At 41.4% G+C, this 14,709-nt stretch overlaps 1 protein-coding gene across 1 annotated transcript in view; it reads right to left on the minus strand.

Moving 5' to 3' along the window:
- LOC124775240 (carboxypeptidase B-like) overlaps window positions 1-14,709 on the minus strand; it is a 231,701-nt gene that overhangs the window by 32,011 nt on the left and 184,981 nt on the right. The window contains exon 4 of the mRNA XM_047250077.1: window positions 3,343-3,448. Within this exon, the coding sequence (XP_047106033.1) occupies window positions 3,343-3,448 (106 nt within the window). The remainder of the gene's footprint in view (window positions 1-3,342; window positions 3,449-14,709) is intronic.

The following is a 14,709-nucleotide window of genomic DNA, read 5'->3' on the forward strand; positions in this document are numbered from 1 at the left end:
TAGATTATCTGGTATGTGCACGAATAAGGATATCTTGGTGCTTCATTCTTCGTGCAGTCTTTCTTTCATCTGGCAACTGCCACAGTGCAGGCGTCAATTTTTGTCAACTTAATTCGTAATTGAATTAATCTTGTTTCTTTCATAACTTGGATCAACCTTTGTGGAACTTAATCGTAAATTAAATTCTGTTAAGACCTGAATCTATTTAAAGATCCAAAATTAGTGGTTTGACGAACCATAGTGTTCAAGTACAAGGATAACTTATCTATTATTCTTAGAAAGCAACGAGCACTGCACGTTCTCAGTTTATGTAGCACGACACAGCTCAGTCGGACTTATAAGACTAAGACAGTTTCAACAGGTGAAAACATAAAACTTAATGTTGAAATGCTCTTTGCCTTGTAGGGATCGGTGGAAACCACTGACTTCCCGCCCCTCTCCTTGGATAGGTGGCAGCAACATCACGACACACCAGCAGATTCGATGGACAAAATCGCGCTGTCTGACACAGCTAAGTACTTTCGCTTATCGAACAAACTTCCACTTCCCCACGGTCGGCGCCGACTGAATGTCTTTTTATGGCGATAGCTCCACAACAGTAAATCTGCGACCTATGGTTATCTGGAAAATTTTGTTCGATTCGACATAAGATACTCCGAGGTTATTATCAGCTTCTGTTTGTCCACCCTCTTCAGCGTCTACATAAAGACACACATCATAAAAAATTTTGCATCACCTCGGTTCCGAGAGTTCCGGAACCTGTGCAGAAAATTGGAATAGAGATCAACATAAACATTATTTCCGCCCTTTTTATTGCTTATGAAAACCATACATTGCATGTTGTACACCGTACAGAGAGACCTTCAAAGGTGGTGCTCCAGATTGCTGTACACACCGGTACCTCTTATACCCAGTAGCACGTCCTCTTGCATTGATGCATGCCTGTATTCGTCGTGGCATACTATCCACAAGTTCATCAAGCCACTGTTGATCCACATTGTCCCACTCCTCAACGGCGATTCGGCTTAGATCCCTCAGAGTTGTTGGTGGGCCACGTCGTTCATAAGCAGCCTTTTTCAATCTATCCCAGGCATGTTCCATAGGATTCATGTATAGAAAGTATGCTGGCCACTCTAGTCGAGCGATGTCGTTATCCTGAAGGAAGTCATTCACAAGATATGCACGATGGGGGCGCGAATTGTCGTCCATGAAGATGAATTCCTCGCCGGTATGCTGCCGATATGGTTGCACTATCGGTCGGAGGATGGCGTTCACGTATCGTACAGCCGTTACGACGCCTTCCATGGCCACCAGCGGCGTACGTCGGCCCCACATAATGTCACCCCTAAACAGCAGGGAACCTCCACCTAGCTGCACTCGCTGGATAGTGTGTCTAAGGCGTCAAGATGCAGCGACAAACATATATCCGACAATTGTCTGGTTAGAGGCATATGCGACACTCGTCGGTGAAGATAACGTGATGCCAATCCTGAGCGGTCCATTCGGCATTTTGTTGGACCCATCTGTACTGCGCTGCAAGGTGTCGTGGTTGCTAAGATGGACCTCGCCATGGACGTCGAGAGTGAAGTTGCGCATAATGCAGCCTATTGCGCTCAGTGTGAGTCGTAAGACGACGTCCTGTGGCTGCACGAAAAGCATCATTCAACATGGTGGCGTTGCTGTCAGCGTTCTTCCGATCCATAATGCGTAGGTAGCGGTCATCCTCTGCAGTAGTAGCCCTTGGGCAGCCTGAGCGAGGCATGTCAGCGACAATTACTGTCTCTCTGTATCTCCTCCATGTCCGAATAACATATGTTTGCTTCACTCCGAGACGCCTGGACACTTCCCTCTTTGAGAGGCCTTCCTGGCACAAAGTAACAATGCGGATGCGATCGAACTGCGGTATTGACCGTCTAGGCATGGTTGAACTACAGACAACATGAGCCATGTATATCCTTCCTGGTGGAATGACTGTAACTGATCGGCTGTCGGTCCCCCTCCGTTTCATAGGCGCTGTTCATGCATAGTTGTTTACAACTTTGGGCGGGTTTAGTGACATCTCTGAACAGTCAAAGGGACTGTGCCTGTGACACGATATCCAATGTCAACGTCTATCTTCAGGATATCTGGGAACCGGGTGATGCAAAACTTTTTTTGATGTGTACAAATTATTCACATTTAGAACTTATAGAAGATGACAACAGGGACTATCAGAAAACAAAAGGTGACTGTAACAGATCCCATCACAGTTTAGAAGGGTTTAGCTTTTGAGGCGTCTTAGAAAATTTCTAGTTGTCATTTGTGAATTACAGTTGTTTGGATCTCTATCACCAGCGCGTCAAGATGCAGCGACAATCATGGCGTCACGGCTTTACGGGAAAAGTACCGATGTCCGCGACGTGCATGGTACGCAAATACGGTATCAGCTAGAGTACCAGCAATACTCCGTTAGACCCGAGATTGTGGGCACCGTGATAATGAGTATGAATTCTTTTCCATTTAATTTACCTCCTCCAGCTGTATTTTTAGGAAGAGTTGAAAAGAGCACACGGTCGATTACTTAAAGATAGTCGTCATTCATTGACACACGTCTCAAGTAGGTAACGAATCGACTGTCAGGCCCCTCATCAGTAATACTGCAGTCGTTAAGAGTGTGGCGAGTCGTTGTGATGGCGTAGCAGAAGGTGGTTTATTGGAAGTGTACCACCGGCGCCATAGATTGACAGTAAATCGTTGAAATTATTCCAGTTCTTGACAAAAGTATTTTTTTAAGCAAACAGTGAATATAAAAATTACACAGTGACGATACACATTTTCGTGTAACCCAACCAGCTAATGGGCTGCAATATGAACGACAGGCATAGATTACTATAGTAGCGAGTGACAACACTTCGGTGATTTGAACTTGTGTTGGGATTGGACGTGAGTAAATGTGGTGATTCTCTCCTAAGTTTCCCGACTATAATGCCAGTAAGCAGCCAAAAGACGTTGTAGCATTTTACGAGCTAAAACCGAATCCTCTGTAACGAATAGGCCATAATCACATGGGTCTAAAGTTAGGCAGCTAGATTATTCCAGATTTTAACAATCACAATTTGAAGGTGGAAGTTACAGAGTTCATTACACTGGGTTCTCAAAGCAAAATGTTTCTAAATGGATTTGTAGTGCGGATAAGGTAGTTGATTATAAGCGGAATAGAAAATATTCGTGTTCGTAACCATGTAATTTTGACTGATTAATGGAGTGACAGGATTTGATGAATGACCACAACACCAACAGTAAACGTTAACGACATTTCGTTCCCTCGCCACACTGTCAGCAGGCTGTTTCTGTTGGTGTTACCTGCGTATCTGTGATAGCGTCGGAACGTGAAGTCATGTCCCTGGATGGTGCGCAGCTCCTTCCGCTGCTGCTTGGACAGGCGAGGGTTCTGCGCCATGATCGCCTTCTGGAACAAAAATCATAATGTCTCTAATATATTTTTAATTTTTGCAAGGTTCATCCAGCAACTAAAAAAAGTTTTGTTTTACAAAATATAAGAAAACAGTGTTAATTTATACTTTCGTAATAACTGACATCAGTTTTTTACAAATCACACAAATTAAATTGTCACCGTAACACTGAACCGGCTTTTATTTACTTTCACCAAACTGGTGAACCGCCACGTTCTTGGTATGATCAGCAACAAGTTTTTCACTTCCAGGCAGATAAAAAGTATGTAGTAGACGTGGACTCGAATCCATTACCTTTCGCTGGCAAGTTCCCCACTGGCTGCTAGAATATCTCAGTCAGTAGAGCACTTGCCCCCGAAAGAAAAGGTCCCAGGTTCGAGTGACAGTTCAAATGGCTCTAAGCACTCTGGGACTTAACATCTGAGGTCATCAGTCTCCTAGACTTAGAACTACTTAAACCGATCTAACCTCAGGACATCACACACATGCAAGCCCATGACAGGATTCGAACCTGTGACCGTAGCAGCCACGTGGTTCCGGACTGAAGCGCCTAGAACCGCTCGAGTGCCAGTACAGGACATATTTGCAACATGACAAGAAGTTTCAGAGTGAAAATTTATTCTGAAAATCGGGTGTTCACTTACCCAGTGGGACTAATCACGGGTGAATTAAGGTATGCCCAATCCAAGACGAGTTCGTTATTCAGTAGGTCAGACTGCCCAAGAATGAAATGTAAACTTGGAACTGTCTGTTTCACAGAAACCATCTGGGAATTTGCCTTAACTGACTTTGGGAACCCACAGCAAACTAAACGTGTATGTCCAGATTGAGATTTGAACTCCTTATTTGGCTGTAATAAATGGACAGAAGTCTATACATCTAACGAAATCAGCTAATTTCGGCTCAATTTGGACAAATTTTTAATTATTCACAATTGCGAATTTTAAAATCTTTCTGGGGAGTGCGACAATAAAGTAATGAGACTGATTTTCTTTGCAAGATGTGGCAACCCTGCAGGCTTGCGTAGGCACAACATCTTTGACCTTGGTCTATAAGCTGCTTCTAGTCCAAGTGGCACATCGATACAACTGCTCAGTCGTGAATTGTGCTGTAATAAGTTAACATGTGTTTGTGTCTCTCGTCACGGAAATGGAATTGCATAATATTGTGCAACGGTATGCGATTTCTTTTTGCGTTAAATTAGGTGAAAACGCGACGACAACTTACGGTAAGCTTCAGAAGGCTTTTGGAGAGGAGGTTATGTCAAGAGCTCAAGTTTTTCGTTGGCATAAAATGTTTAGTGAAGGCAGAACGAATGTTGAAGATGAAGACCGCAGTGGACGAACATCAAGTTCACGGGCCGATGTCAACTTCGCCAGGGTGCGTGGACACGTACGATCTGATCGAAGGTTATCCGTGAAAATGATTGCAGAAGAACTGAACATCAATCGAGAAACGGTTCGTCTAGTAATAATTGAAGATCTTGGTATGAGAAAGATTTGTGCAAAAATGGTCCTCTAAAATCTCACACCACAACAGCGAGAAACACGGGAAAATGTGGCAGCCGATCTGTTAGAGCAAACGGAAATCAATCCACAATTGTTGAGCCGTATTATCACTGGTTATGAAGGTTGGTTTTTTCAGTACGATCCAGAGACAAAACGTCAAAGTTCGCAATGGTGCTCAGAGGGATCACCTAGACCAGAAAAAGCTCGGATGTCAAAGTCAAAAGTGAAACGCATGCTTGTGTGCTTCTTTGATTCCAAGGGAATTGTTCATAAAGAGTCGGTGCCTCCTGGACAAACAGCTAACCAATATTACTACAGAGAAATTTTGGAAAGACTTCGTAAAAGAGTTCTTCGTGTCCGTGCCAACATTGCTGATAACTGGATTCTGCATCACGATAATGTGCCATCCCATACTGCTATGACAGTACAGCAGTTTTTAACCTCAAAACAAATTTCAGTATTACCACAGCCACCTTATTCACCAGATATCGCTCCGTGCGACTTTTTTCTATTTCCAAGAGTCAAAACGAAAGTCAAGGGACACTATTTTCAAACAACACAAGACGTCCAAAAAGCTGTGACGAGGGTCTTGGAGGATATTACAGAAGATGAATTCCAGAAACGTTACCATCAATGGCAGAATCGCTGGAAAAAGTGTGTGCAATCAAAAGGGAACTACTTTGAAGGAGACAACACTAAACTTGACTAAAACGATAAGCAACATTTTTTTCACATCAGTCTACTTTATTGTCGCTTCTCGTATACTTAGTGAGGCAGCCACCCACCCTAAATATATCTAAAATGAATCAATATATCGAGACGCGGCATTCGCCACGTTATAGCGGACAATATGGCGAATTTCCTGACATTCGCAAGTAATTTTTTTCGTTTATATCCCGAATTACGATACTGACGTTGTTTTGGTAAAGGAACTATATACTTTTTCTCTGACATTTGAAAGAATCTTGTAAGAGTACTTCAACGATATAACATGCATTACATAGTATCAAGATAACAGCGCCGGAAACCATTGTCCCGCCATCAGGAGAAAAGGTTCTACAAACATCTGCCCTGTTATATCAAATGTAAGCAAACACGTACCTAAGGTACGGTTCGGGTGTTTATTATCACGCCTGTCATAGCAAGTGCTCAAAATGTTGACCTTGAGCATCAAAAATGGTTCAAATGGCTCTGAGCACTATGGGACTCAACTGCTGAGGTCATTAGTCCCCTAGAACCTAGAACTAGTTAAACCTAACTAACCTAAGGACATCACAAACATCCATGCCCGAGGCAGGATTCGAACCTGCGACCGTAGCGGTCTTGCGGTTCCAGACTGCAGCGCCTTTAACCGCACGGCCACTTCGGCCGGCTCCTTGAGCATCGCTACACGCTATACAGTGATTCTGGAGGAACAACACCGCATGTTGAATTTCATCTGCGGGAGTACAGTCCCATGTTACAAGGCACACCATGTCTTCTGGAATCGTCATTGTTTCCTGATAGACCTCTTGTTTTCATTGCGGCCACAGATAAACGTATAGAAGTGTTAAGTTTGGTGAGTCTGCAGTCCATTTTGCGTTTCCTGAACGACCGTTCCATTTCTCTGCAATCGTTCTCTTATGAGGGTCTGTCATTACAACTGCGAAATTGGAGGGACAACTGTCATGTTGGTACCACACTGACTGCCGTAAGTCCAGTGGGGTGTTCTCCTATAGCTGCAGCTGCAGCATGTCTCAGAGAAACATCAGCAAAACAGGGGCGAGTGATTGCTGATCTTGCAAAAACAAACACCAAACTTTGATAGACCAGGAGCTTTGCTTTCACCCACTTCTTTCCGGTAGGTGGAATTTCAACTGACGATTAGTGCATATTGCGAGGGTGTACTTGGTCGTGGTTTATAAAAGTTGCTTCTTCTTCAAACAAAATTTTGCATAGATATGCCACATCACTTTGGACGTTTCGTAGATAACGTTCGGAGAACCGTAAACAGTTTTGGAACTCATTGCCATGAAGCTGTAGATGGAGCGAAATGTGGTGAGGATGAAATACGATGGTTGGCCCCTCTCGTGCTTCTGGCATGTCTGTTAGAGACACATTACTTGTTACCGTTGCTAAAATGTTATTTTCCTTTCTTTCATCAGTTGCTCTTGTCCTTCCTTGGCGTATTTTATACTCCACACTTCCAGTTTCCAGAACTTTTTTTATAATGTTCGCAAAGAGGATGGTGTGTGCATGGCACGATCTGGAGGCTCTGAAGCATGCAACCGCATCGCTGCAGCAATGGTTTGGCGAAATCCGCTATAAACGAGATTTACTTTTTCGACTGTTATATACCTTGCGAATATCTCAATAGCCCTATGGGTAAGTTATCTGCTACAACAGCAGAACACAGACTGGTAGGCTTCACGTGCACAGGCACCTGACTTGCGTGTTTGCTTGCATTTGGTATAATAGGGCAGACGTTTGTGGAACCTCTTTTCCTTAAGGCGGGACAATGGTTTCCAACGCTGTTATCTTATCAAGTCCCATGCATGTTATGTCGTTGGAGTTCTCTTACAAGGGTAACTCCCTATCGCACCCCCCCCCCCCCATCCGTCGCAGTTGACAGCCCGTGAACAACCGAACTCAAATCAAGCATGAAAACATGAAGATGGTGTAACGTCCGTTTGCAGCAGCGAGATGTGAGGAAGGGACCTACAATGAAAGTTGATTCTCCACAACTACTCTATTAGCAGCCGAAAGGAAACAGCTTTCGAAAGGGAAACGCAACACGTTTGATGACAAGGTGACAAGTCAACCGAACCCTCCACTGCAAAACACGTCTGGCGTGTCACACACGGTATCAATGACAGTACGTGTGTCATACGGTAGAAATATCTTATCGACGAACTGACTTGTACGTCTGGTAACTGAGTGAGATATGCCTCCTTACCGATTTAGGCGTTCGTATGAATGTGAATGTGATCACTCCCAAAGAAATGATGAAAACACAATAGTTTGTCACATAAGATGCAACAAATGAACGCAACAGTTTCACAACAACACAGTTTCTCTGTGCTCGGTCAGAACTGATATTTTTCAACGTTATTGATGCTGCGTTCCGCTTTTGTACGTTTTGCCTCTTGAATTCCTTTTTTGTATCACAGTTCACACCCCTTACTTGTTGCTTCCATTTCCGTGAGACGTCTATGTAGTATCTCGCCAGCTCTCAGTATTTATCACATTTACGAGGCATGTTTTTTAGGTAAGTACTGTTTTGAAATTAAAAAAAGACGTGCTAAAATATATCAAGAATTTTATTTTTAGATGAAAGCCTGTACCTCAATCTACGCACTGACGCAATTACAGTGAGATTGTTCTTTGTTTACGTTATGTACTGAGTGTTTAAGGTGCCTCCGATAATCGTGAGTCCCGCCGACTGTGAAGTACGGGCTATTATAAGATTTCTTAGTGCTAAAGGCCTAAAAGCGATATTCATCATGAGATCTGTGCAGTTTACGGAAAAAAACATTATCAGTGATGGAATGGTAAGAAAGTGGGTGAGAGCATTTGAAGATGGCCGCACAAATGTGCATGATGAACAACGGAGTGGGCGTCCTTCAGTCGTTAATGAAAGTTTGGTGCAGGAAGTGGACAATAAGGTGAGAGAAAACAGACGATTTACGATTTCCTCCTTGCGGGATGACTTTCCTAATGTTTCTCGTAGTGATGTGTATGGCATTGTGAGCGAGCACTTGAATTACTGAAAATTGTGCGCACTTGGGTACCGAAAATGTTGACGAATGTGCACAAAACCAAACGTTTAGACAGTGCATTGACTTGAGCGGTACCACAACGACGGTGATGATTTCTTAAGCCAAACTGTTACGGGCGATGAAACATGGGTGGCCTACGTCACACCAGAACCAAAGCAACAGTCCATGGAAATTGAGCAAGGGCATAGTTTTGCTGCAAGACAATGCCCGTCCACATGCGGCGATTCAGACTAAAGATCTCATCACATCTTTTATCTTGCGCCCAGTGACTACCATCTGTTCCTGCACTTGAAGAAACACCTGGGCGGTCAGCTTCTTCAAGACGGTGATGCAGTGGTTAACAAGTCAGGCGGCAGACTTTTATGAGGACGATATTCAGAAACTGGTATAACGTTATGAGAAGTGCCTCAGTATTGACGGAAATTATGTAGAAAAGTAGATTAAGGTACAGGCTTTCATTTAAAAATACAATTTTTGAGATATCTTAGAAGGTCTTTTCTTAATTTCAAAATGGTACTTACTTAAAAAAAAGCACGCCTCGTGCTTGCGACGGTACTGTATTCTTATCACATGACTCATTTTCTATAACCAGTTTATGGTATGACTACTTCCAAGACTACAGAAAGAAAACAATCATTTCAATGACCTGACGGACACTTCACAATTTTGCGCGGGATTAGCCGAGCGGTCTAGGCGCTGTAGTCAAGGACTGTGCGGCTGGTCCCGACGGAGGTCCGAGTCCTCCCTCGGGCATGGGTGTGTGTGTGTGTTTGTCCTTAGGGTAATTTAGGTTAAGTAGTGTGTAAGCTTAGGGACTGATGACCTTAGCAGTTTAGTCCCATAAGATTTCACACACATTTGAACATTTTTGAACTTCACAATTTTGTGAAAAAAATAAAACAAAATAAATGGCACGAAATAATTTTGAACCAGGGTTGTCTGCGTAGCAGTCCAATACCGTCATCTCTTAACCAAGACGCCGTCGCTCTTCCTGTGCACTCGATGTTGTGCTTGTTAACCTTGGACAGTTCACTGTTTCTAATTAACTTTTTTTCACACTTTAGTACACCTTCTTCCTGTTTTCATGTTTGATCTGTGTTCAGTTTTTGACCGGCTATCTCCTGGTCCATCTTACCACTAGATCTGAGGGAGGATGCGATGGGGAGTTTCCCTTGTTAGAAGTTTCTTCCAAATGCAACAGAATATAGTACATCGTTCCATAATAATAATAATAAAAACAGCGTCGGTGTCGTAATTCGGCAACTTAAATGATAAAAATTACTTGCGAAAATAAGGAAATTCACTATATTGTCCGCTATAAATTGACGAAAACTGCACATCGATATATAGTATTATTCGTTCTGGATATATTTGGGGCTGCCTGTCTCAGCTGTCTCACCCTGTACATTCGAACTCCTTTCGAGTTTGTAGTTGGTTGTCGTTTACTACACTTCATTGGAGTGCCATAAACGATGAGCAGCAGCAAGCGCGAAACTTCTTTGAATTATTTCCACTTGTTGATCATTTTGAAATGCCCTTTGACGACGAAGTCACCTCTCTGTGTACGGTGTATGTCTATGTTACAACCAAACAAATGAAAAGAGGCTTCATTTAATAACTTACACTTGTAGATCTACGATGGATAATGGAGGAGTTGCCATTTTCATAAAACAAGGGTATAAATACAAAACTGTAGAAGTAAGGAAATTTTGTGATCAGCACTTTGAGGTTTGTGCATGTGAACTTCAGCAAGATAATGTAGTATTGATACTAGCAACAGTGTAGGAGACTGGGAGCTATTCATAAAAACGTTTGACTACCTATTATGCTGTCTGTCAGACAAAAAGAAGAAGTTATTAATCTGTGGTGATTTCAATGTAATGTTGCTAAGTAATCCTGATAGGAAAAGTGAACTAGAAGTGTTATTAACAACATATGACTTAGAAGCAGTGGTCAATTTCCCTTCACGTGTAGCTCAAGACAGTAGCACTCTAATAGATAATGTTTTTGTACAGAAAGAGGATGTAAAACAAACACATGCTTTCCCTGTGGTAAATGGATTGTTAGACCATGAATCACAATTGATTAACTTACAAAACCTAACAGGGTGTACAGTTCAGAAACCATTAAGTAAAAGTGTGAGGGTGCTCAACCCAGTATCTATAGAGCACTTCAGAGAAAGTTTAAAAAATATTAATTGGGGAGATGTCTACAATGAGCCAAATGCTAATGATAAATGCAATATATTTCTTGATAAATTTATGTCCCTTTTTGAATATTGTTCCCCAGAGAAAATTACTAAATGTAACACTATACACTTTTCAAAGAAACCTTTTGTTACTGCAAGTATTAAAGTATCTTCAGAAAGAAAAAGAAAACTGTATGAGACAGCAAGAACTAGTGAAGATCCAGAAGCAGTTTTACTCTGTAAAAATTATTTTTAACACACTGGGAAAGGTTGTAAAGAAATCAAGATATATGTATGTTAGAGAAGAAATTAACAACTCCTGCAATCAAATCAGTATGGAATATTGTTAGAAGGGAGGCAGGAAAAGTAACGACTGGGGTAAGTAGTATTGCTATTAAAGAGAATGAGGCCATCCTAATCAACAAGTACACAAGTAGCTAATGTATTTAACAACCATTTCTTAACTGCAGGAGAAAAAATTGGTGAGAATAGTTCAAAATAAAAAGCTAGGCAGTACATAGAAGAGTCATTTTTGAAAAATTTTAGTCACATTAAGTTCCACCCAACTACGTCTCGTGAAATAAGTAAAATTATTAAATCTTTGAAAATGAATGTTCTGTTGGAATAGATGACATCTCTAATAAGATATTAAAAAATGGTTCAAATGGCTCTGAATACTATGGGACATAACCTCTGAGGTCATCAGTCCCCTAGAACTTAGAGCTACTTAAACCTAACTAACCTAAGGACATCACACACACCCATGCCCAAGGCAGGGTTCGAACCTGCGACCGTAGCGGTCGCGCGGTTCCACACTGTAGCGCCTAGAACCGCTCGGCCACCCCGGCCGGCAAGATATTAAAACAATATGGAGCAATTGCAGCTGATGTTCTGAATCACATATGTAATGCATCACTAATTCAAGGTATTTTCCCAGACAAGTTAAAATATGCCATTGTCAGGCTTCTCTACAAAAAGGGGGACACCACAGACGGCCAGTATCCTTGCTTACAGCATTTTCTAAAATCTTTGAGAAAGTAATGTACTCAAGAGTGGTTAGCCACCTCAACAGTAATGGGATACTTAGTAAATCACAGTTCGGATTTCAAAAATGATGTTCCACTCGGATATCAATATACAATTTCACTGTCCACATAACAGAGTCTTTAAATAGTAAAATGTCACCAATAGGAATTTTCTGTGACTTGTCCAAAGCATTTGATTGTGTGAACCATGACATTATGTTACAGCAATTACAATTCTATGGTATAAATGGAAAAGCATATAAGTGGTTTAAGACATACCTACAGAACAGGAAACAAAAAGTTTCTTTATATGGGTCAAGTGATTTAAATAAGTTTGCTACTTCGTCTACCTGGGGTGAAATTACATTAGGTGTTCCACAGGGTTCAATCATGGATGCCCTTGTGTTCTTGATATATGTGAACGACCTTCCTTCTTATCTGAAAGAACTGACACTGTTTGCTGGTGATACAAGCAATATTATTAATCCAGTAAAAGAAACTCCAGTTGAAAATGATATAAATAACGTCTTTGGAAAAGTCGCTAATTGGTTTTCTGCAAATGGGCTTGCTTTAAACCTTGAAAAAAAACACAATACATCCAATTTTCTGCTACAAAAAGTACAGCTCCATTAATAAACATAACACGTCAACAGAAATCAGTAGACAGGGTTGAACATACTAGGTTTTTGGGTGTACATACACATGAGAATGTTAACTGGAAAATTCATATTTTGGTTCTTCTAAAGCGACTAGGTTCAGCAACTTTTGCGATCAGAATAATTGCCAATTTTGGGGATACAGAATTTAGTAAGCTATCACACTGTGTATACTTTCTCTCTCTGATGTCATACTGAATAATATTTTGGGGTACTCACTACTTAGACTAAAAGTGTTCACTGCTCAAGAGAAAGTGGTTAGAGTAATGTGTGGGGTTCATAGTCGCACATCTTGTAGGCATATTTTTAAAAGATTGGAAATTATTACAGCAGCCTCACAGTACATTTACTCACTAATGAAATTTGTTCTCAACAACATGGACCAGTTTAAAAAGAACAGTGACATTCATGACTGTAATACCAGAAAAAAGAAAGACTTACACTATCCTTTACTCAACCCATCTTTGGCACAGAAAGGGCTAAAATATGCTGCCATAAAATTTTTTGACAAATTACCAGATGAAATAAAATGTCTGACAGACAGCAGTAATAGCTTCAAAAATAAATTGAAATCATATATCCTTGACAACTCCTTTTATACCATAGATGAATTCTTGAACAGGAATAAATATATTTATAAATATAGTATATGCACATTATGCCATTTAAGGGAATGGAGTAAATAATAGAAATATTAATCGTTAACATTGTACTGTAATATATACAGGGTGCATCAAAAAAATGTATACACACTTTGAACTGTCATAGACAATTCATTTCCCGTTCTCGTTCTACAAGGTTAAATATCTGTGAGAAAGTAATGTTATGTTTCTTCAACAGGTGGCAGCAGTGGCAAGGAAGTAACTGCATCATGGCGGACGTGCGTTTGAGCTTTGAAGAGCGGAAGCATATAATTAAATGGTACTGGAAGTTTGAGAATGTAGCTGCAGTTCGAAGACAGTGGAGAAGTGAGTATGGTACAGAACCACCTTCAAGGTTAACAATTACACGTCTACGAGACAAATTCGAAATTCATGGAACAGTGCGTGATGTGCATAAAGGTCGATCAGGGCGACCTCGTACAGCTACAAGTGATGATTCCACAGCTGCAGTCTTGGAACTGTTTCAGAGTTGGCCTCAAAAATCTTCAAGGCAAGTTGCACGTGAGAGTAATTTAAGTGCTAGTAGTGTGCTACGCATTCTGAAGAAAGGCAAGTTTCGTGTGTACATTCCAAGGCTGGTACATAAGTGACGACGAACCTGATCGAAGGTTAGAATTTTGGGAATGGGTTCAGGAGATGGTGAGACGTGAATCGGGATTTATGGGTAGCTTAGTTTGGTCGGATGAAGCCCAATTCAAACTCAATGGAACTGTCAATAGGCACAATTGTGTGTACTGGGCTGAAGATAATCCTCACATTACAGTTGAATAGGCTGTGAATTTGCCTGGTGTAAATGTGTGGTATGGTTTGTCATTGGGCCTTTCCGCTTTGAAGGTAATGTTACTGGAGAAACGTGCCTAACAATGCTTACTGACTCCATATTCCCTGCCATTCGTACATTATACGGTAATGATGAATTTTATTTCCAACAAGATGGCGCCCCGCCGCACTATCATAGGGACGTACGAGCATACCTGGATCACAATGTGCCAGGCCAGTGGATAGGACGCTCTCCAGACCTCACGCCGCTGGATTTCTTCTTATGGGGCACAGTAAAAGATGAGGTGTACAAACGTAAACCACGTAACCTGGACACACTTTGGAATAAGATTCAGGCGGTGTGCGCAGAAATCTCATTGGACACTTTGGTACGATGTACGGAATCAGTGGTGACTCGTACTCAGAAATGTATTGATGCTGAATGCCACCAGTTTGAACATTAATCACATTTGCAAAATAAATTTATTTTTCCAGTTGGACTTTAAGCTTTCCATTACCAGAAATTTAACATTGTAGTACGGGAAATAAATTTTCTATGACGCTTCGAAGTGTGCATATACATTTTTTGACGCACCATATATTAAAAAAATTATAAAATCTTGTTTCATATGTGCATTTCTTGTGCACTCGACACGTTCCACATCGTAACGGCTACCGTACCATGCGATTGATCAATGGAA

This window comes from Schistocerca piceifrons, chromosome 2 (assembly GCF_021461385.2).
Source record: "Schistocerca piceifrons isolate TAMUIC-IGC-003096 chromosome 2, iqSchPice1.1, whole genome shotgun sequence".
In the NCBI taxonomy this organism is placed as follows: domain Eukaryota; kingdom Metazoa; phylum Arthropoda; class Insecta; order Orthoptera; family Acrididae; genus Schistocerca; species Schistocerca piceifrons.